This window comes from Colletotrichum spaethianum, assembly GCF_022836535.1.
Source record: "Colletotrichum spaethianum MAFF 239500 DNA, contig23, whole genome shotgun sequence".
NCBI classification, from domain to species: domain Eukaryota; kingdom Fungi; phylum Ascomycota; class Sordariomycetes; order Glomerellales; family Glomerellaceae; genus Colletotrichum; species Colletotrichum spaethianum.
The window spans coordinates 173,367-196,634 of record NW_026054793.1 but is presented as its reverse complement, the minus strand read 5'-3'; the positions used below and the strand labels follow the sequence as shown (position 1 = coordinate 196,634).

Genomic DNA, 23,268 nt, shown 5'->3' with positions numbered 1-23,268 from the left:
CCCCCTTTTCTTTGCTTACCTTTATATGTTGATCCTAGAAAGGGATCTTTGGAGTTTGGGGCGTACAGTCTGAAAGTGGCGCAAAAGTGTCTAAATAGGGAGCCCATATGTATCCCAGCCGGGTAATTTGACCTAGGCTATTCATGATATTCAACGAACTTATGACCCAAAAATGACTGAGCACAGGGAATAGGCCTTCATTTTCATTCAACGACGGGAATTTCAATTACGTAAGCCTTTTACAGAATGCGTGAAGACTCGAATCGAGGTGCCATGGATCCGAATTGACAGATCGGACCAAGCAGCCCACTATGAAAAACAAGCTCCGAGACCATTTCTATGTCTAGACCTTCGCAATTCTTCACTCCCTCCATCAGAAATACCTGTTCTGTGCTATTGATGGCCCGGCTTCCGGCATTGCGGCAATGTTGTGGAAAGGCTCCAGACGTTTCGGTTGACACAATACCATTCTGAACGCAAAGCCCCGTCTCAAGTACAAGCGATCGGTCCTAAAATAAGCAAGGAAAATGATATGTTCGTTTTTTGACGTTGCGTGTGAATACGTCTGGAAGAGGGTGCAGAGGTCAGCTTCAAATCAGTGACCTGGTACGCACAAATCAAGCAAACATCCGGTAGGACCACTCTTCGCCTCAATCTACACTGCACACAGATACTTTGAACCATGAACAAGTTACTCAACCGCACTCTACTGACTGCAGGCACTCTACTCTTCACATGAAAAACATTCTCAGCCTAAGTTGTTGACATCAAACAACCCTTGACGAAACTTTCGCACATCGCACCCCCTAACGACACCCTTCCCAAAATGCCCTCTACATCCGCGTCACCTCGAAAGTCCTTATAAGCCTCTTCCTTTACTTTTTCGTCACAAAGAGAAAACGCCGAAAACCCACCGTGCCCAATGGCGCCGGTCCTCAACGCGACGACATGCGTCCCCCTCGAGGCCGTGAGCGAATGCTTCGGCAACTACTACTGACCACAGTTACACGACCGTGCGCATTTCATGTTCATCACCCTGGGAGGGGCTTGATGTCTGCTTCTGAATCATCTGGTGGCTTTTTGGCGCCGTCGTGTGGTGTTTCATCTCTTGGCGCCCTCATGCAGCGAGTCGCTACAAGAACCTTACGGACGTATCTTGCCCTTGCAAGGTTGTTTGACGCTTCGTTGGGAGAGTATTTGAGTAATATACGGCTTGTTATCTCTCTATTGAGGTCACCGGCTGCTGTCGTGTTCAGACTGTTTCTGTAGCGGTGGGCGTCCTGTAACGTCTCGGCATTGTTTCTTGGCATCTCTGGGACGTGGCGTTATTGAGAATGACTCAGCGACTGTCATATTGCGTGATGATCTATAGTGACGATGCTTGCACTTTATGCTAATCATACTTACTACCATTGCCCTGGTCACGCAGACGCACGGTACTTGACGTGCTCCTTCGCATCAGTCTAAGCTGGGGTCATCATGGGCGTTCTCCTAGAGTGCGATCCGCTGGCTTCTTATCAGGCACTAGGACGGTCCTGAGGCTATGGAAGTGGCCTTGCAACGAGGAAGTTGACACAGCCGTCCACTAGCAGACAAGGAACACGTTTTCGAAAGAAGGAGGACATCAGAAAAAGAAATGCAACACCACATAGAAATGATGGGTACGGAAACAAGGCCTCATCGACCTCTGATGCCAAACATGAAGTTAGTTACATCGACTGCCTTGCGTTGAATCTCTTGCAAAATCCATCCTGATTCCTCGTCGAAGCTACATAAGTTCAAGATCAATGATACATTCCTTGAAAATCTAGAGTACACAGTAACCCTTCTTGGGACGGGCGCTCATTGAACGGTCCATCTTCTTACGCCTTCGAACCGGCGTTTGTGTAACTCTCACCGGTATCGAAACCTCTGAGCGAGCACTCTCGTCTTCCTTCGTCCAATTACTGGCACCGTCACTGACAAGTAGCACCTTGATCAGCAACCTTGGCGATCTTGCTCTGATTTCTTCAAACAGCTTGTGGAATTCAGCGAGCCACAAGAAGGATGTTGATGGATTCAGATTGCGATCAAGAGTAGACAAGTCAATCACCAAGTAAACCTGAGACTGAACTTGGGATAATGCAGACCCGAGCAGCTGTAGCCAGTCCTCTTCTGTAGTAGCTCTGGGAAACCGTCCGCATTTGAGCGAGAGGCTTTTCTCAGAAGCAGAGTTCTGGTCTAGCTTCAAAGCCTGGAAGACCAAGTGCTTGAAGAGATCTATCACTGAAACTCTTTCAACTTCTTTCTCGTCTCCCGGCCCAGGTAATGCCCAGAGGACGGGGACGTGTTTGGATTGCAGCTCTTGTATGACGTTGACGGAGAAATTTCTCATGGCAAAACGGGCACGAAAGTTTCCGTTCAGGACGGCCACTCTAGATTCTGGAAGCGATGACCAACCGTTGAGCTTCGGTGATTGCCAGAACTTGTTCGTCGCCTCGAACGCCCGGCTGCCAGCCTGCCGCCTCTGCATAGATTGGTTGAAATGAATGGCCCTGAGGGGGTCTCCAAGTTTGCCCGCAGAGAGATGAAACATGATTTGTGAAAATTGTAAGTCAGAGAGTCGTTGATTGGTGTCGACTAGAGCACTTGAGTGCATAGCATGGAAAGAGTCAAGTTTGGAAATAACGTCGTTGAGCTTTGAATTCACTTCACGAATTTCAACGCGGGCACCAGACGCGGCGAGCTGGTCGATTTCACGAGAGGCAGCGGTGATGTCTTCCAGCAGATCCCGATATCTCAATTCCACAGGTCGTGTGATGCTGTGAAGCAGGTGCCGGAACGAACCTTCAGAGCACCATTCGTGAGCTCTGATGAAGAACCGCATAAGGGTCGCGTAAAGTCTACCGACAGCCTCTTCCATACGGTTTGTGGGGTAAAGGATTGACGCTAGCTCGACCCGAGGCAGGCAGTCCGCGATCTGAGAGAGGGCCTTTGACAGAAGGCATACTGTACTTTCGTGATTCTGTGCGGCCTTGTCTCTGTCAACTTATTGTACTCGTCCGAGACTGTGTCGAGCTTACCACGATGACGAGCTTCATCGCTCCCCAAGCAAGTGCAGTGTACTCGGGGTGATGTTGAACGAAAACATCCACAATGTTTCCGTAGTGGTGTGCCCTTGAAACAATCCTTTGAAGCCATTTCTTTGCACCGGGATGCCGCCTCTCATTCGAGTACTCAACGAACGAGTCGTGTAAAAGGCCTTGGATTTCTTGTATGCTTTCAATTCCCCTCGCCAACTTAATCTTTTCTGGATCCATCGTCATCTCTGAAGAGAAAATGCGTACCCCTTCCTCAAAAGCCTGCTGTGCTATTGGCGATGCATAATTCCTGTATATGCCAGTATGCTCGTCAGAAACAACACCGAAATCTAAGCTCGTGGCAGAAATTTACTCATCAAGCGAGATCTCAACTTACTTCCCTGAGCTCGATTCGGCGGAGTACCAAGAACTTAGATATTCTGATGTAGAGGGTCCAGTAGCCATGTTGAAGGTGGAAAAACAAAGACAGGTATTGAAACAGAGCTCCCTGCAATAAGGATGCAAGATACATACGCTGGGCTTACTATCAAGAAAGGAGGTCAGACTGACTGTTTGTTAGCTGTAGAGAGGTTCTTCGTCGAAGAACTTGCCAACCTGATCTGCTTAAGGACATATCCAATCAGATACGATGCTGCCTGTTATGGCACGTCTGGTTGAGGGCTGTGTGGGCTACAAACAGCCAATGCATTTTACGGCAAGCCCAAAGTGGAATTATTCACTTGCATATCAAACCAGGTTCAGCCTGATCTAAGAAGCGGGGTTGGGTCAAACCGGACATTCTAATAGCATACTCCTGCCCCTTACTTGTCAAACTACGACCCAGTGTAGATTATTTTCCACTGCTTTGAACTCAAAACCTAGGCATTCGGAAACCCTGGCGACTTCGCAGAATTCAGAAGGTACCAGTCCGTTGACGGGCCAAGGACACCCTCAGCGGTTGGTTGGCCCAGAGAGCTGGACCCCAAAATGGTCGAGCGTGCAAAACAATCAACTCAATGACGTTTTTTTCTCAAAGACTGCCCATTCCTACGATAGTTATTCCAAAATTCCCAAAACTTCCAAACCAGGTGACGAACATAAACTAGCGGACGAGACCGAGCGATCAAGCGAAGAAGGGGCCGAGTGGCAAGAAACAACCACGAAAGACGAAGACGACGAAGACGATGAAGAAGACGAAGGAGAAAACGACGAACAAGACGACGAAGATAACGAAAGCTATATAAACTATGAATATTACTACAATAGCGACAACGACAAGCAACAAAACACACTAGCGGAAGAGGGAGAGGACTTTACGATTGAGAAGACCAACAAGGTCAATTCCACAGGAGACAACGAAGAAGACTTACTTCTAAGCTATAGTCCCCTGTCGTACGTGAAGATAGGCCCGGAGAACTTCGTTTCTCACCAAGATCAAGGTCTTTTAGCGCCCGATGATACCTGGAAATACCGTCGGCATTTCACTTTATCCCGCGATCAAACACAGGCCGGTTCCTTTGAAAAGGAAAAACTATTAATTCTTCAACCGGTCCCGGAACCCGAGTCCTCGTTCGTAGTGAGAACAAACCTTATGTTATTAGATTATTAGGCACAACTGATGCTATTAGAACAGCCATTTTCTGCGTTAATGGACCTGCAGCGGATAGACAGAGAGGTATCCCCAACTGTGCTTAGGGCTGTCCAAGGAACAATGCCTACGTCCATTGTCTCGTCTCTTGCCTCGCCCCTTGCCTCTTTGGCAGGAGCCACGGAGGGACGGGCAAGCTTCCAAGCTCATCAGAATTCGGATCAAATCGGTCAACTGGAAGAGGAGATCCAACGGCTCAGAGGTCTACAGCAAGCTCTCGGATCTACGACCTGGCAAGTGTTCCACCGAATCATGGACGAGGACACAACCTACTTAGCGGAGCCTTCATGGACTCTCGATCAAAAGCGCGACTTCCGTCTCAGGGGCAATTCACCACTAGCGGATGAGGTTGGGTATCTTCGACAGAGGCCTGACTTGGCTTTTGTTGTCTATAAGCACTACAGACATGACTCTCAGTTGAAAGCGATACAGGAGGCCAAGACCGAAGGCCAAATGCTACCTGACCCGGCCCCAGTGCTTGCAACTATTCAGCTACTATCCGAGAAAATGGTCTCGGCCCTAGAAGTGTTTCTCAACGCACAGCCGACTTTTATAGAAGACTTCCCTGGCTGGAGTTCGAGGAAGCCGATCGAGTCCCCGTTTTTATTCTGGTACCATTACCGGTCAGAAGGCTGCCTCGAGGCATTGAAAGAACCTTCTAAGAGTCAAATGTACCTTCTGACTCATTGGATTAACGAGAATTACGAGCACATATATAACAAAGCTCAAGATCAGTTCGCCAGAGGATATATTTCCCGGGCAACCATACCGTTTTTCATTCGTCCAGGTGAACTCTTGGTGTCCAAGAGTAAGGAAGGAATTCAAGGCCACGTCGCCGAGTCTTGGGCAGTAGACATCGCGATGGAGCTCCACAATACCCGCTCTTCTTGCCGTGGAAAAGAATCGAGAGAAGCAACCGAACGCTGGTCGGTGAAAGCTTGGGACTATGGATTTGACGGTCGCTTCTACCGCAATGAAAGAAATCTCTCGATTGGGTTTCAACACGACGAAGATGACCCGAATGTTGATATTGCGAAGTTGGAAGTTCTCCCTCTGAGACTCACAGGTCCTGAGATCCACGCCGAGCTTGAGCGTCGGGGTAGAAAGATGTGGTCTTGTCGGCACAAAAAACTGATTGCGTACCATAAAAAAGGAGAAGGCGATCTGAACGAAGTGAGCTAAGGAAATGCACCCTTGTTATCACCAAAGCGGCCACTAACCTTCAGTAGCAAGGGGAAAGATACATGATCGACTTCGACACCTATAAGCAGCTTCATTCGGATTCGTTCAAGTTTAAAGAAGCTTACCCATTCCTCAACAGTCCTAACCGAAAAGAAATGAGGGCGGAGATGTGGGAGCTTGATGATCTGCCGTCGGGACAAGAATTGTACGTGCTTCCAAGAACGATGGTTGGATATAATCTCCGACACAAGAAGTGGCGTAAGTACCATTCTGTTAATCTCGTCCTTTGTGTCGACTTAGTGTCTCACAACTCGCATACAGAAGATCTCCAAGTAGACATGGTCCAAGATGTGTCATGGAACAAGCAGGCTTTTGAGCATCTCGTCATCGAAGATGACACAAAAGATCTCGTGCAAGCCCTGATCACCAGCAGACTCGAATCCGAACAAAGCACAGACCTTATTCAAGGCAAAGGCAATGGTCTCATCATTCTGCTGCATGGAGGCCCTGGCACTGGCAAAACCTTTACGGCAGAGAGCGTTGCAGAACTAGCAGAGAAACCTCTCTTCCGGGTCACTTGCGGAGATATCGGAACTAAGCCTGAGGACGTTGAGAAATATCTGGAGTCCGCTCTTCATCTCGGAAAGATATGGGATTGTGTAGTGCTGCTGGACGAAGCCGATGTTTTCCTTGAGCAACGAACTCTGACTGATCTTGAGCGTAATGCTCTAGTATCTGTCTTTCTACGTGTCCTCGAATACTACGAAGGCATCTTGATCCTGACCTCTAATCGGGTCGGCACGTTTGATGAGGCCTTCAAGTCCCGCATCCAGCTGTCTCTTCACTACGAGGCACTCAACAAGGGCCAGCGGCGGACGATCTGGAAGAACTTTGTCGACCGTCTCAAAACGTTGGAGAAAGAAAGCAACAACGCTACTGCCCTCGGGCAGAGAAAGGGAAAGGGAAAAGAGCCGAAGGGAATTGACTTTGATGACATTGCACGTCACTTTGGGGACTTGGCCGAGCAGGAGATGAATGGGAGACAGATCCGAAACGCCATCACAACTGCTCGACAGCTTGCAAGGTTCAAAGACGAACACATGTCGTACAAGCATCTACAGCATGTCATCAAGGTCTCAAAGCGCTTCGATAAGTACTTGGAGAAGATACAGGATGGTCTTACCGATGATCAAATAGCTCGTGGAGATGGACTTCGATAAGCCCGACAGCTAGTGCCTCTTCTTTAAACTCAATACATCTTATTGCGATATTTGCCAAGTCTCACTGGGGAATGAGGCCATACCATCTCAAACCTGGGGCAGAGAGCTTTAGCTTGTCTCTATCGACTACTATGACGCCGATCAGTGACGTGAAAACTCGCTTGTTGAAGCAGACGAGTCACTCGGGACCTACTTCCGGACTATTGGCCGTTTGTTGTCCAGGGATGAACAGTGTACTACACGAATGATCTCATCATAAGGCGTGATAGCGACGAAGATGCCGGGAATGCTAGTCATATAAAACGTCTACTCAACGGGAATGAGAATTACTTCAAGAGAAGACCAGAGATACCTGGGCGGATCAAAGAAAGTTTGAGCAGTACTGAATAGGCGCCAAGAGAGTTATGAAGCTCGAATGGGGTTTGGCGTGTTGCAGTTTACGACTTGTGCGCGTCTCCTACATGCAACCAATTGCCCATTTGGTGAACTGTGGAAGTGTCCACATGGAATCACCCAAGTCCTGTATCTGACCCAGAAATCTGATCAGCTTGTCGTAACGTTTTCCCAACTGACTGTATGGCGACCTAGTCCAAGCCACGGCCTCCGCAACAGACCTGAGGCAAGACTATGTCTGTGTGGACCCTTTCGCAGAAAATTCTGACTGCTTATTATATACTGAATTCCTCACGAGCCTCTAAGAACAATTCTTTCGTACATCGAAGCCAATGCTGTCACTTGACGGAACAGCATGCCCCGCCTCAAGTGCGATCTCGGCCAGCCTCCCCTAGATAATGCTACCCTCTCTTAGACGCAGAAGACCGTCTAAACTGAATGCGGGCTCGAGTCGACCCGCGCAAAACCCAACATGATGCCAAACGCCAGGAAACCGTTATGTCTTTTAATGCCATGCATTCTTCCCTTATCTTATATCGTTACAATGCGATCGCGCCTCGTCGATTCTCGCGAACGTGGAGGAGACCCTGCAGGCCGCAGAAGAGGAAGAAACCCTGTGTTGTATGGTTAGCTGGCCCTTCTCCCAAAGGGTTCCGTGCCCGGAACGCAGGAGGAACGTGGGGACGTACGATGTAGATCATCACGGAGACGAAGATGGTGCCTGCAACGGCGCTGCCATCTTCAGGGTCCTCGTCGCTACCAACGAGCTCAGGGTGGTTCTGTCCGAACAGAATTCCAAGGATTCCCAGGATAACGATGGCGAAAACAGAGATAACGGTGCTATGGACACAGATAGGCAATTAGCATCGAAGCATCGCTCAAGGGGTTCGGTCTCCTAAAGGAACGCACCATTGCCATGCTTGCATGGCACTCACGACGGGCTTCATTTTTGCAGTTTGTAACGAAGGCGTTGCCCTCCGGGTGGTGTGTGTGATGGGGAGGGGATGCAAACTTGTTGCGTCGTGATAGATAGGCTGTCTTCGTGGAGTACGTTCGCGATGATGAGGCGGCTGCTGTTGCTGTGTCGCCAAGCTCCACACTAGGTCGGTGACGTCCAATTGTTGTGCCTGAATGACCAGGCCATCAAGGTCTGCACCAGCCACAGGCTCGTGAAGCTCCAGCCACAGATTACTGAGAAGGAAAATCATTTCCCCGAAGTCCCTTACTAGGTGGGACTTTCTTCCGATTGAACTCGGGTCCGGCCACGTCCATCCCGCCCGGACCTTCACTGTGCAGCTTAATCGTCTTGCCATGCCATCAAAGTTGCTTCTGCACTAAAGCAGCTTAAGATTCAAGATTGCATGCCGTGATCGATTGGCAACATTAACTAAACAGCCCGGTTGAGAGAATTAGACGGATATGAACCCTTCCGAGTCCTGAGGTGCATCGGATCGTCCCCGCAAGCTCGCAAACTCGCAGACACGTTCACTGTAGCATTCATCACAGATCCGCAATGCAGCTAGAGAATACGAAGATTGTCAGGAACTACTGCTTTTAGCTGCTTCAGGTCTAGCCAAATGACACCGGGCATACCCGGTCCACATTCACTTTGACATTTGGAAAGTCGGCGGGCAGTTTCGTCTGCTCAAGGCCCTGAAGCCTGAAACACGTCTATCTTTCCATAGCCTTGGGCAACACGAACGTAGAGACCAAAGAAAACGACTCGTCAAAGTGTGCCTCAGTATGAACAGGACGCTAGAACAATCCACGGAATTGACAGAAAATATTAGAACCAGCACGCTAAAGTCGTGCCCGAGGCCTGTCTGAGCTAGCCGCGCTATCCATCGCCTGACACCAGCGGACGGTGTCATGTCATTCATGGGAGGCTCTGCCAACGTCTGACGGCTACAAGCACCAAATAAAACTGTTCGTCAACGAGGAAGGAGCTTGAGCGCGATAGATCAAATGCCAAGAAAAGGCCGTCCAAGATTGGCACTGACACTTGGTATGGGCAGTTCGCCTGATGGGAAACCGAACGCGACGTCTGCCACCGAGCGATCCGCCTTGGATGGGCCTAGTAAGAGCAAACGGGCAGGGTCGCCAATGTGTTCATCGCTTGGGCGGTGACATGACATGCTGAAACAGCGTCTTTGATCCAGGCGGGCGGTCCATCTCCCAAACGGAGGAACTCTCGTGGCTTCGAGCCCCAGGACATACTCTATCGAAACACAGACAGTGCGCAGGATCTGCAGTCTAGAGTCTCCCCGCAGGTTCACAAAAGAGGCATCACCTCCTATGCTTCCGAGATTATTTCCTAAAACGTCGATTTTCGTCATGTAGGCACACCAACGTTCTGATGACGATAGCACAGAAGTGCCAGCTGTTCAACCGGACGATAGCCGTCATTGCTGCATGACGAAAGGGTGCTATGAACAGGCTCCGAGTCTGACAGCATAGGACGAAGGAGCGGCTCCATGGAAATTGGACAGTTTGCTGAGCTTGCCAACAAACGCTTGGCTGCGGCTTCATCATTTTATCCGCGGAACGAACAAGCACTTGTGCCAACCAGGCCCCAACACCACCGTCAAAAGGTGTTCCTATCTTCAAAACACAACCATGGCTTCACCATCCGTGATTTCCATACTAATCCGGCTGTCGGCACAGCTCCTCGTATCGCCAGAGTTTGTCTGCAACCTGATACCTATTGCCCTTGGAGGGGGGTAACATTCTAGTAAAACAGTCTTAACAGTGATGGAGGCACTGGAGGGCTAGGGTATGAGAGTCATTCAATTGAGGCTCGCAGAGTTGCAAGCAATTTGCCAGGCACTGGCGCCGAGGCTTCTCAAATTGTCAGCGCTAGTAACACTGTCACTCGGCTCGGAATGGTAGTCGAACCTTGTCAGCCAACCACAGCGGGCTGCGCAGGGCAGCATGGCGAGTCGTCGATAATTACTATGCGACAGGCAATCATTTGAAACAAATTGGCAGGGTGGCACAGGATGCAAACCCGGAGAAGCAAACCAGATGGGAGGGAGTTCTCAGTGTCACACTCGCACGACCTCTCTGCGTCTTCGATTGGTCATCCAGGTATGCTTTGTTTCTGGCCAAGATATGACAGCGAGAGCCGGGTTCTACTGTCTGGAGCCGACACGAACGGCTGGAACGAAATCATTACAGGAGAAGACGTCGATGACGACTACATGCGGGATTCAACAGGTGATTGCGTGCTACATTTCTTGAGCAGGACGTCGAAAGACGTTGCTTTCCGAATGAGAGCATCGGTAGTCCTGGAAACCTCTCGCCAATGAATCTTTCGATGGACTTGCGTCAGGCGCTTCAACTAGTCCCAAATAAACCAAAAACGTCCGCAAGGGGTTTGTTGAAACAACTGACGAGGGAGGGTAAGCAAGAAGCCAGCCTTGGGGGCGCAGAGCGGACAAACTGGGTAATGCTTGGTTGGCATTCATCCTAAAAAGTTGCAATCTCTCTGCAGCTGCCCGCCCTATCCCCAGCCATCCCGTTGTCTGCAGGTATGCACATCTGGTGCCTGTACTACCTACACCTGCAATCCTCCTTGCGCAGACTGACTCAACAAGGATCGCCGGGGACTATGGGTTTCGGTTGGCCCCTTGGTCACAACCAACGCAGCAGCATGTCAGCAGACAGATGCACTCAGGACCTTGCAGAAGTCGTTTTCATTCAAAACGCACCCAAGGGGTTCTATGCGGTAAGATTAGGTGACGGACACATCCGAGCGAAGGATACAGCGCGCTTGGATGCAGGTGCGCCGTTGCGAGAGCATCTGCTCGTCCACCATAGTGTCGATGGATGGATATGGGGGCCGTTGGTCATGACAAGGCAACTAGTTCCCCGCTGGGCAGTTGGACACGCTGAGGCACGTCGTTCGTTTAGTGCCCCCACAGCCTATGGCAGCCTGAAGCGACGCCTCGGGTTCCGGCTCCGGCCCCACCTCTCACTCTAATCTCAACCCCCCCAGTCTATTGCTTTGAACATCAGCACACCATCTTCGCATCCTACCACCTACCTAGCCCGTCTCACGCCAATGCGGCCGCGGCGTCTAAGCAGCGTTGTCGAGGTTGCGCTCCCGTTTTTCTGACGTCTACGACTAGAGCTTCACATCGACGCTCAGCCCAGAAGTACGCAGAGTTTGCACTCGGGATTCGAACCGGCATGGCACGAATAGGTTGGATGACAGTGTTCCTAGCCGCTACCGCGGCCACCGCCCTGTCCACTGGTGTACATGTAGCTCTGTTAGTCTGGCTTACAGAAAACAGATACACTGCGTGGATACTGCGGCAGAACGGTGGCTTTGCCTGGCCTCGTCCTTTGGCCCCCCCTTCCCCCAATCCACGAGTGGCTCGTCTGCCAGTCAGCCCTGCCCTTTCAGGTGGCTGTCTGCATGTGTTCAGCAACACGCATCTCCACGTCCCTTCAGAAAGCCTTCGAGTCAAATGTTTGCTGTTGGCACGTTCCTTTCAGACGTGCAATCTATTTTTGATTGGCAGGGGCTAGACGGTGTTTCTCAAGTGGCGCAGTGCAGAGGGAAACCAAGTCAGACATCGCCAGCCGTCTATTTTCTTTTCACCTACCACACCGCATGGTGCCAACATGCAGTCCAGAATCCAATCCGGGTCTCGTATGCCCTGTGGCAGCCAACAGATTCCCCTGCCCCCTTTCACTCCTGGCGCGCAGCCCCAACCTCCCCTCCCCCTCTGTGCCCAGCTGGGCTGCCAGCTCGGGTAAGCTGTGCTAGCCGGAGTTCGTCCTTTTCTGTATGTTCCTTTGGTTACCTTCCACTTGCAGCCAGAAGACCAAAAGTCCCGATGTTGGTGCTTGGCCCCCTGGCCCCCAATCAACAGAAATCACCGTTTGTGTGTGCGAGAGAGCGTGTGTTGCCGAAGTATCCGTAGAGGAAAGGCCCGCCGGCTATTGAGGCACAGAGAGAGGTCCGGCGGCGCCATCATTGAGTTCAACCTTCGCCGCCTGTCACGACTCACCCCAGAGGCACATCCTGCCCGCCCTGCGAACTCCCCTCCTCTTTGACATCGTCTCGACCCCTGCCCCCCATCATCTCTTCTCCCGTCGCACAGGGCGCACAAGGTTTCCCCTGGAATGGAAGGTTCGATACGTACCTTGCGAGAAACATTCTTTTTCTTCACTTACAGGCGCCGACGGCTAGGTGCCGTTGCCGTCTAGGTAGTCGTACATGATGGATCAAAGCGTCCGATGTTGGTACTCGCACTTCTTGACTCTCGTTCCTTTCTTTGATTAAACCAGACTTAGCGTAGCTGGAGTGTGTTGACCCTGCCGTTGGTGCACACATACCATGTTTGCCGAGCTGCGGCGACATTGGGGGTCTTTGGTTGGTCCCATCCTCATCACATCTCGTGGTGTGCGTGTGTGTGTGTGGGCCATATAAGGATTGTAACCCAATACCTACTTGCCCTTTGCAGATCTCTATTAGCCTTCCATCTTCAACTCACGTTCATTAAGTGATTACACACAGTTGGCTCGTCACTTGGTCTGGGCATCCCAACAGTCCTTGCTCTTTAAGAACCGTCCAACCCCTCGGATGTTCTCATCGAATTTTGCTTCACAAGCCCTCCCTTGATCAACAGCTTGTTCCATTCCACCCACTCAGCCTGTCTCCCAGTACCCGACAGCATTACAATACCACAAAATGAAGGCCTCTTCTCTGGTTTCCGTCTTTGCTGCCGCGGCTGTGGGCCGTGTTGCAGCTCAAACCACTGGTGTAGGTTGCTCCTGTCTCCCATATAGTAGGACTCTGTTAGCTAACATTGCCTCCATGTAGGAGCTTGGTGATGCCACCACCGTAAGCAACCCGGCTGGTGTTGTTTACGAGGCCGTCTTGCCTGAGAAGCCCTTCTTCAAGGCAGGATCGCTGGACGGCAATGTCCAAGGCTCCATTGTCGCCGTCACGGCTCCCGATGGAAAGGGCGTTCAGTTCAAGGTCCAGTTCTCCAACCTCCCCAAGGAGGGTGGCCCTTTCAGTAAGTCCTTGTGGGAAGCGGTATATACTCGAGGATCCTTCTAACATCCGACTAGCCTACCACCTTCACGTCGACCCTGTTCCCGAAGATGGAAACTGCACCAAGACTCTCGCTCATCTGGATCCCTTCATCCGCGGTGAGGCCACGCCCTGCGATGCCTCGAAGCCCGAGACTTGCCAGGTCGGCGACTTGAGCGGCAAGCACGGCAAGGTCACCGGCGACTACGAAAAGACCTATGTCGATCCCTACCTCTCCATCGTTGAGGGCCCCGGCTCCTTCTTTGGAAACCGCAGCTTTGTCTTCCACTTCGCCAACAAGACTCGCATCAGCTGCGCCAACTTCAAGCTCATCACGAAGCCGGACACGCACGACAACTGCACCTCCACGACCATCAGCGGCACCGGCACAGTTCCGACTCCCACCTCCCCACCGACCGTCGTGCCTTTCCCCGGTGCGGCTTCCACGAGCGGCGCGTCCGTCTCTCTGATGCTCATGGGCTTCGCCGCTGTCCTCTTCGCGCTATGAGCAGCATCTGACTTTTTCAACCACTTCCGGCATGAAACGAACGCAAAGTTCGGCTTACCACACTTGCGAAAACTGGCGTTATTTGAAGTTACGATTAGACAGTACGAGACTGTTTTGTGGGCACTAAAGACATTAATGAGCAAAGGATACGTCTAATGAGGAGCATGGCAGACGGGACTTCGATGAATCTGTACATACTTATCCCCTTTGATCGGAATATTAGATGATACCAGGACGACATAGGGTAGTCCAAGAAACACACAAAAGTCTGCCTCAGTTTGCAATACTCACAACCATCACTGCACATGGACATTGACTCGGCCCAACCGTGGGGGCGTACCTTGATAGGGTAACGAATGCGGATGTATGCTTTGCTCAAAGATTCGAACCAACCCGCGAGCGAGGGCAAGCACGGACCTGGAAGCATCATGGCTGACGACTGACGGGCCGATCGACATGCCTGTTGAGCCAAGAGATCGATAGCTTCCACACCTCGATCGACTGGTGCCCTGCATTGGTGCCAAAGCCAAAAACACCGAAAGCGAGGAACCGCAACACGACAGGTCCTGGGCCGTCCAACGGAGCTGTCCTGTAGTTGGCTCGAAGCGCGGCGGAGATAGGGTTTGTGGTGCATAGTGGTTGGGCGAGGAAGCAAAGCGAACATTTTGCTTGCCGAACACGTTGCGGAAGGTTCCTCGAAGCTTGCGCCGGCGCACCGGCTGCTTGGTAGTAATTAGGGTGGGAGATCGACGGCGGCAGGGACGCAGCCTGCTGTTGTATGCACCCTTGACGATGACAGGGCGATGGTGAAACGGAGGCAGAAGACGGGGAGGGGACGGTGTGGTTTGGACAGAGTGATGTCTCCTGGCGGGTGACGTCGAGTCGAAGTGCGGGGAGGAGGGGACCGCGCTCAGAGGGTTCCAAGTTTCCCCCTATCGCCGCGAGAAGCTTGATCGCGGCCGTTTGGTGGTGATTTACGATCGAGAGATCGCCTTACCACTGCGCCAGGGTTAAGTATAGCCTCCCTACGAGGTGGTAGAAATATACATGCCAACGCTCCCCAAAAAGGGCGCGTGAATCAGTGACTAGAACTACTTTCAGAATCCATAGGACCGTGAAGGATTGCAGCTGAGATTACAAAGGCAGCGAAAGCCACATATGGCTGACTGAGGGTTTGTTTTCGCCTGATACCATAGTAGTTTGGGGGGATAGGAAACTTAGTTACCGACTGTTGGGGGGCTTGTTGGCCTGTACCTATGGCCATCGCCTGATCCCCCCTTGCCACATTTCAGAGGACTTGGTTCGGACTCAACAGATAACAAACGGTAGAGCACCGCTCAGAGTTTGAAGTCTAGGGTCAATGGTTCGTCGAGGCCCCGACGGACACACCCGGCCATCATGTGCCATTACCGTGTACGGTGCTCAGGCCACTGCTGGCTGGTTTCATGTATTGCCATTGGACGCCTCGTGTTCCCCAGTGTTCGGGCTCCGGCACAGGCATTGTGGGGCCGGGACCGGCCGCCGGTTATCTGAGTCCGCTCTGGTGCAACGGTGCTGAATCATACGGGTCGGCGAGCAGGACATCATGGCGATTACAAACCAATGGGGATGAGCGAAAACGCGATCTGGACGTTATCACAGCATTTGTTTCGCGGTGTTTGGCTCCGACTTGTTTTCTTTTCCCCTCTGCATCAATCGGTGTAAGAGTTCACCATAGACCCCAAACACAGCCGGCCGGTCGTGGAACCACCAGTTGCTCCGTGTGCCCACCCATCCAGCCCCGCGCGGCCAACGGTCCCCGTTCGAACGCCCGCACCTCCAGTATATAGTGTTCCCACGTACAGACGAAGGGAATAGCCTTTAGAGTTTTGACCCAGAAGGCCGGCGAAATGGCGAGCTCGAGGAGATGTTTTGCGCGCAATTTCCGGCTCGGCCGCTCGCGATTCAACCGATTTCTAGATATGGAGACTCACGGTGATTGGCTAAGTGTGAAGCGCGATGTTGATATGTATGGCGAGGACCTCAACTATCCTTATCTTGGGGGGGGCTCCAGAGATGTCCCAATACTCTCCGAAAAAAAACTTACATCTAGTTTTGATTCGGGTACGTGCTAGTCATGAAGATGAGCGTCTAGCCACTCTGCCCCTGCAAACCTTTGTCGATCTCGGTTCCTCTACCGATGAACTAGTCTGCTTCCATGGTTTCCTTTCGGATCCCAGCTGACCGAAAGTCAGTTATCTACTGCCCGCGATTGAGTCTGTACTTGAACTATGATGGTCTATAGGCAGACTAAACCATGTAGTACGGCGCCTGCTCCCTTGGGTCAATGCCCGATGTCTCATTCGCCACGCTCGGGAAATGCCAGAAAGCTTACTGGGGCACTTCTGGGTGGCCAGACTATTTGTCAACGAGCACTATTGGGCAGTAGAACATCATACTTTCCATCATGAAAACGATTTTTCAATCTCAAGCGCGGGCACAAAGTTGCAAGGGATGGCATGCAATACCTCTGCTGAGGCGGCAGCTCCATGGATTGGGGTGCCGTGTCGAAGAGCCCATTAGTTCAAAGCTAGGCCTCCATGGGTTCTCTGCTATTTGGTCTATCTCATCATGTATGCCAAAGTCTGTGCCACCCGAACAGCCTGGCGGCGTTTATCTGTCTACAATACACCCGTGATGGCGTTCGCAATCTAACGGCAACTTACTTCCACCCAACGATCATGCGACACACGCATGCAAAGGAAATCTGCAGGCAATAGGCGGTAGGCGGCTCTCCGGTACTCATGCGAAGGGACAGTCTACTAGTGATGATCTTGACGGGCATGAAAGCAGGTAGAAGGGAAGCTACTACAGTACCCACGTAGCACAACGTACGGCAGAGCTCCTATGTTCTCTCGGGATTTCGATGAATGAGTTGCCGACACTGTATTTTTCGGGTTCTACGATATTCTCCGTGTATGGTTGAGGCCCTCGACATGACAGGTGATAGGGTTGCACTGTTCCATGGGGAACGATGCCAGATCAATGGTGAAGGCATGCCTGCTTGATACTTCTTGCTGACTACAATCAGCGCGTCCAACGATCAAAGCAAAAAACTGAACTTGGTGCTCTTTTTCGATGGCTAAGTTGATGGATTAATGTCCGTGGGCTACCTTGTGTTCGTTGTCGGGAGTGCAAGGTGTAGGGGGTGACTCAAGAGTACGATTGCTGTGCGCCTCCAGGAGTTCGGAAAGTCCTTTACCGTTCTTTCCGCGTATTCCTGCCAACTTTGGTTCATAGGTGTTATTCCTGAAGATCTTTTGCTTTAGCAAGGGGTCCAGGTTACGAGACTCTTCCCGTCTTTGGGGAGCCTGCTCGACTCGACGTGACGCGTCCGGTGAGCCCAGCCGCTTCTGCTTGCCGTTATTGTGTCATCTAAGTTACTCCGGCTCCTGCTTCAGTCTGGTGAGCAGTTACTTTACCAAAGTGGCGAGTTCCTGTCTTCATCACAAACATTCCTGGAACAGAAAGAGAAAGAGACAGACCCAGTAGCCTTGACCATATTCGATATTCCATCCAGCTCCTCTCCAACCTCGCCCGGGTTCGATCTCATCTGGGAACTTTCTTTTTCAATAAAAATTCTCCAGAGAACCTCGGAGTTCGTCCGTCATCAATGTCACACGAACCGCACTATACGTGACAGTGCTCCTGTCATTAAACTGCCTCTCCGAGCCATCTGGAGTGATGGATACCAACAGCAACCTCGTCGACCTGTCGAAAGTATGTTGGCGAAGCCGCCGCACCGTTGTGCAGAAACGAACACTCATCGGCTTTTCGAGGTACGCCGAGCTCTCTGGTCGGCCAACAGGTCGAACTGCTGTCTGCCTTTAGCTCGTGAGCACACTAGACCCGGCCTTTTTTTCCTTGACAGACTCAATCAGGAAAGGAAGTTAGGCCCAGAAAGACACAATGTTGGCTCTGCAACCTGGCATTGACAGACCTGAACCAAATGCAACATGGTTAATGCGTCGCGCACTTCCGGTGGCAACCTCGTCTCTGGAGAAACTCGAGGGCCATCGCCCATCGTAGCCACTTCCGGCACGGCATAGCACATATGCAACTCTCTACCGCCTCGACCGAGATTTCGAAGGCCTCACGAGTCCAAGACCCAAGGCTGGCCTCAATATTCAGTCGGCCGCGACAGCTATGTGACCATTGCCAAGAGCGACTTAATTAGCACGGGTGATCATGGCCCACACCGAGTCTCACGGCCTCCAGACCATATCCGGGCCGCGCTCCGAATTTAACACATTGGTCGCGGGGTCTCTGCTTGCCGATAGAAGGGCCTTGCTATTTGGTTAGCAGCGGGGGCAAGAGGCTCATGGGTAGGGGAAGATCAAACCTGTGAGTGATGTCGGCCTTTCTCAGATCCAATGGGGGAACATGTCTGCCCGGAGGGTGTAGCAGATCTTCCGGAACGCCGCCTGCCACTGTGCCGAACTGGGGTTGCGGAAGTAGGTAAGCGTGTACTGACGGATTATTTGCATCATGGAAAGATGTTACCCGATGTCCTAGAGGCTGGCAGTTGGCCCTGATGAATCAGCAGGCCCACTGCCGGATGCATTCAGGAAGGCCAGGGTCTGGAACAGGAAACTCGGAGCTCGAGGTGTCTGACGCCTACCACGGCAAGGATATGACTGTCCTGAGGGGGGAAATCAAGATGAGCTATTGGTGGTGTTCAAGTCCCTGGTGCACCGTTAACCACTGGCCCATGTAGCCTGATCGGCAACGACTTTGACATTCTGGCTTCATAAGCGCGTGCAAGACCACGGCGATCCCTTCGTGGTACGTACGCAGACTGCCCCGGACGACCGGGCGGCAGATCGCTTTGTGGACTCCGACCATAACGACGAAGGGTGAACGGACCATATGCGACGGTCCCTTTTCCCATCTAGGCACTCGGGGATCGTGGCCAACAACCTGGTTCGCTCAAGCTAGGATCAATAGAGCCGCGACTACTGCCACTGAGGTTGGGGTTGCCCTTGCTCGGCATTTACTGGCCTTTTCTAGACTTTGAGAAGGCAAATTCCAACGTCCCTTAGCAAATGCTTAAGCCCTATCGGCTGTCTGATCCGAAGGCCTCGAAAGATGATCGCACCTCAGGCTTGACTAGGGCTTCCCAACAATAATGGCAGGTTCGCGACAGCGTCTGAGGGTTCTCACACGAGCGACAAATCGACGTCCAGTTCGGCTACCCTTTCAACACCTTCCACTGAGTGGCCCAGCCGAGACGACCAGCCTCGCGGAACACAAGAACGGCAGCAATGCGCTCCAACCAAGTTGGCGAAATCAGGGGCCTGCTCGAGATGACCAGAAATAAACAGGTCGACATACCGCATGAACCAGACGATGCTGACATTGTGGTCTGGTACGATGAGTGTCATGGGCTTTGCACAACAAAGAGGTGTGGAACAATTCGCAGCAGGAGGGGAAATAGCATTGCATCAAGTTCGGCTTTTCCCTTTCTATTCAGAACCCCAGGGGCAATCGGTTGTCTGATGTCTGCCAGTTCCGAAGACGTTGGGATGATTCAGATCAGGTTTGATCGACGAGCAGTTCAAGGGAAGATGTTCTGAGACCTGCGGTAACGGAGGAGCTTGACAACAACAATTGAAATGCGGGGTGCAGCCAGACACATTTGACGCAAAGCATCAACGGCTGTCGCAGCGCTCTTGATGGCATACCCCAGTCGCACATCATGCCAGATCGATTCCTGCAAGTTGAAAGCGGAAGCAAGACACGGCATTCTCGGTCACAATGCTCTAATGATCACTGTCTTAACATCAGATCCAGTTCGTCCCAACTCTCTGCTGATGCCACATCTACCCTAAATGATCGACTTTGTTGGCGAATGCCGAGGCACATTGGAGGTGGTCGCAGCCCTGGGTTCTCTTTTGGGGCAAATCCAGGTCCAGGTCAAGGTCCCAGCGCTACAGAACAAGAAAAAGGCCGGGGGCCATTTCGTCTTTTCCGTATTTGTAAATCCAAGTTGCGTTGTGCGCTCGTAGCACAGGGCCGCTGAGGTGCCAACGTCATTCTTGCAGTCGGCTGTCGACTTCATGCATTCATGTCGCGGCCTGCCAGTGGCACAGTTTCCAAACTCGTTGCTACCTCTGTTACCGACAAGCTGTGTGGCAGTCTCCCGGTAGTCGTGGCTCTATGCTACCATAGTGCCCGATGAGTGCCTGTGCAGCGTTGCATCATCGGATGATCTTGCCAACATCTCAAGTCGAGGCATGGAATGGTTCAGGCACTTACCATGCAGCTGGAACGGAACAGCTCGGCAACTGCGTCGCCGCGGGCCGCTAGCCCTGCAACCGTTGACTGCTGCAGAGGGATAAACTCAAAGCGTGCATGAAGATCCAAAGCGAAATGAAAGGGTCACTGAATCCATCAGTCTTGAGGTCAACGCATTGTCAGCTACGCTTTTGGGAACCCGAAGGTCCAGACCGTTGATATTTCTAACAACAACGCTTGGCGATCAACCCTGAGCCAACAGCCATGACGAATGACTTGTCGGTTTTTTTTCTTCAGAATTTTCTGACAACGGGAACGAGGGGTCACGGGCCTAGCTTTTAGAGACGCAAGGGCCACGAACGTGGTGAGGTTGCAACCCGCCATCGGCAACCCAGCTTTCCTCGACTGGGCAAAGCCTGTCCAACAATGGACAATGGACGATACTCAATCACATGTAGACTCTCTCTCAGGGATAGTGGCGGACGCGCCAGAACTGCCAGGGCCCTCGAGCAGCACCAGGATAGAGGGTGGAAATGAGGAACCACCCAACGGACCGCATAGGCGAGCTTGCTTCTTTGGCACACGATTCGATCTCCGAGCATTAACGCAATCGGTGGATTGAATCTTGCAGAACCCATATTTCTGGAAGCCCAGACCACACTTACATACTGCTTATATAGTCGACGATGCGGCAATTTCGACGTTCGTCGAGACGCGCTAGCCCTCGCAAAACCCCATCATGCGTACTCTACGAAGTAAGAAATATCAAGAAGCAACCGGCGGTGACAGTCGAGAGACTGTCCGGTGCAATGACATGAGCAGGGAACCAGCGGAACAGCTCCCGCATCCTTCGTCCCATGTCTAACAGTGCTTGGACGCAATTCTTGTCAGGATCCACATGACTGACAGGCCTAATCAAGCAGGGATACGAGCGGACGTGGTCCGGCACGACCCTCAGCAGGTCGTGTCCTGGTCAGACTGATGAATTGGGACTAGAAGCCCTCGGTTTCTTTTTATCCAAAGCAGGACAGACGGGCAGACAACGAAAGGCAAATTGTCAATAACGCCAGTGTGATAACGGAGACAACCTCTTCTCGCTTTGCCGCCTAGCGGTTCTGTCCCCTGCCAGGTGTCTCGTTCAGCCCGGTACCCACCATTATTGCGCTTCCGAGACTTAACGAGCGGGTGCTTCCTGAACCTGATTTCTGCAACAGACTGGCATCTAGCCTTCCGCTCTGTCATCTGGAGTTGCCTGCCCCTCCAACAGACCCTGGCCGCCCAGTCTCTCTCCATGCCCTCCCACACTTCCTAGACCCCCGTCTTGATGGGACAAGGATTGGAGGAAAGGGCCGCTTGGGCGCAACTTGACGGCATGTACTCCGTCTCCCCGTCCCCTCAAGCACCCTAGAGGAGGGCCCCCAAGATGAGCATAGGATGCGGGATGGGTTGAGATGGAGAATGACAACACCCAGCCAATCGTCAACCATGCTGCCTCAGATGAGACGCCGGGAACCCAGCGCCTGCTGGTCAAAGTCCTCCATAGGGTTCACCATCTGGTCTAGGTGACTCTCCGATGCGCACACGGACTTGAATTTTGCAAGGGAGTGTCAAGGGGAAGATGAGAGGGAGACGGCCTGCTGGTTCTATGGCATTTCGATACCCGGCGCTTATCAACGCGATTAACTACCATGGTATACAACCCGATGCAAGAGGAACATTGCAGAGGGCCAGGAGGGGAGACCACATACCATTTTGAGCGAGCGCCTCTCACGAAGCAGTTTCAGGCTTATGCTTGGGACCAAAAATGTCATCTACCCATCTCTCACCTTTCCGATCTTGTCTGGAACTCCAGGGCTAATGGCACGACGTGATTCGATCATCGCTATATCTGCAATCTCCTCATTGCCAATCTGATTGACCGGCTTCCCGCTCCCTTTCCTTGTACTCCCCCCTTGTCAATTCTTTGGTTTGCTGTGCTTCCTCAAGAGTTTGGGTCAACTACTCTGGTCGAGACCTAACTGGTACTTTTCGTCCTCACACGGCGAACTCAGAAGCATAGACCGGGCAACACTCGATGCCAGGGTGAAGCAAAGCAAAAGACCAGAACCAGATTTGCGAAGTCCGGTGCGTCCGCATTTGAACACTTTACGTCCCTACAAGACTGGGTTCTTTTCGAAAATCTCGCTCCGGCACCCTCCAATAGCTAAAAGACCTTTGCGAGCCTTCGCCACCGCTGAGATTACCGCGAGTCTTTTCTATAAACTCGCCCCATCTACCTTCCCGACTCGATTCTGGAACCACCACACACCTGCGAGTGTTCCAGCGCGTCCGACTCCTTCGAGCAACTGCTTATTGCAGAGTCCTCAAACCTTCATCCTAAGACCCAACGTATTCGCCTTTTGTTTTGCAGCAAGGCCCGACAACACAAAGAAACCAAGAGGCGGTAACAGAGCGAACGAATCAAAACCATCTTGTCTGTCGTCTGAGACACGAGCTACCCGGCCCCCCACGCCCAACCAGCTGTCATCCAAGAATCGTTACGCCGGTGCTAGCGCGGACGTTTGCCTAGTAAGCTGAGATTTTCAACTGGTGGCGCTGGAAGGATACAGCCGTCTGCCGCGGTCCATTCGCCGTCGACCACAACTCTTGGAGCTGTGTTTTAGTAGTTAGGCATTCCTTGAATGCAGCCAGACACCAAGGTACGTAACATATCAACGTTCCTCACCGTTTCTGGCGTCGCTAGGGTGGCTGCTCTCACGACGCTCCTATAACCTCCACGGTCCCTTCACTTGCTCGTCGATCTCCTTGGTCGGCAAAGTTTCGCGCACTCGACCTTACCGGCCATAGTAGAGTTAATTAAACCCCCCTGACTGAGACTTTCCAGAGCTTCCAGGCTTTTCATCTGCCAAAGAACGTGAAATTGGGAACAGGGG

The 23,268-nt window shown here is 52.0% G+C and overlaps 3 protein-coding genes across 3 annotated transcripts; 2 read left to right on the top strand and 1 right to left on the bottom strand.

Moving 5' to 3' along the window:
- Window positions 1-6,113: 6,113 nt before the first annotated feature.
- ColSpa_08501 (putative AAA domain-containing protein) lies at window positions 6,114-7,109 on the top strand (the record flags this gene model as incomplete). Its single annotated transcript, XM_049274713.1, has 2 exons — window positions 6,114-6,147; window positions 6,211-7,109. The coding sequence occupies 2 exons, from the start codon at window positions 6,114-6,116 to the stop codon at window positions 7,107-7,109; spliced, it is 933 nt and encodes a 310-aa protein (XP_049130670.1).
- A 932-nt stretch (window positions 7,110-8,041) lies between these two features.
- Window positions 8,042-8,449, bottom strand: ColSpa_08500 (uncharacterized protein; the record flags this gene model as incomplete). The annotated part of the gene is made up of 3 exons (XM_049274712.1): window positions 8,042-8,116; window positions 8,192-8,342; window positions 8,412-8,449. The coding sequence occupies 3 exons, from the start codon at window positions 8,447-8,449 to the stop codon at window positions 8,042-8,044; spliced, it is 264 nt and encodes an 87-aa protein (XP_049130669.1).
- A 4,754-nt stretch (window positions 8,450-13,203) lies between these two features.
- On the top strand, window positions 13,204-14,059 carry ColSpa_08499 (cell surface Cu-only superoxide dismutase ARB_03674; the record flags this gene model as incomplete). Its single annotated transcript, XM_049274711.1, has 3 exons — window positions 13,204-13,275; window positions 13,336-13,534; window positions 13,590-14,059. 3 exons carry the CDS (start codon window positions 13,204-13,206, stop codon window positions 14,057-14,059), a joined length of 741 nt encoding a protein of 246 aa, XP_049130668.1.
- Window positions 14,060-23,268: the final 9,209 nt, after the last annotated feature.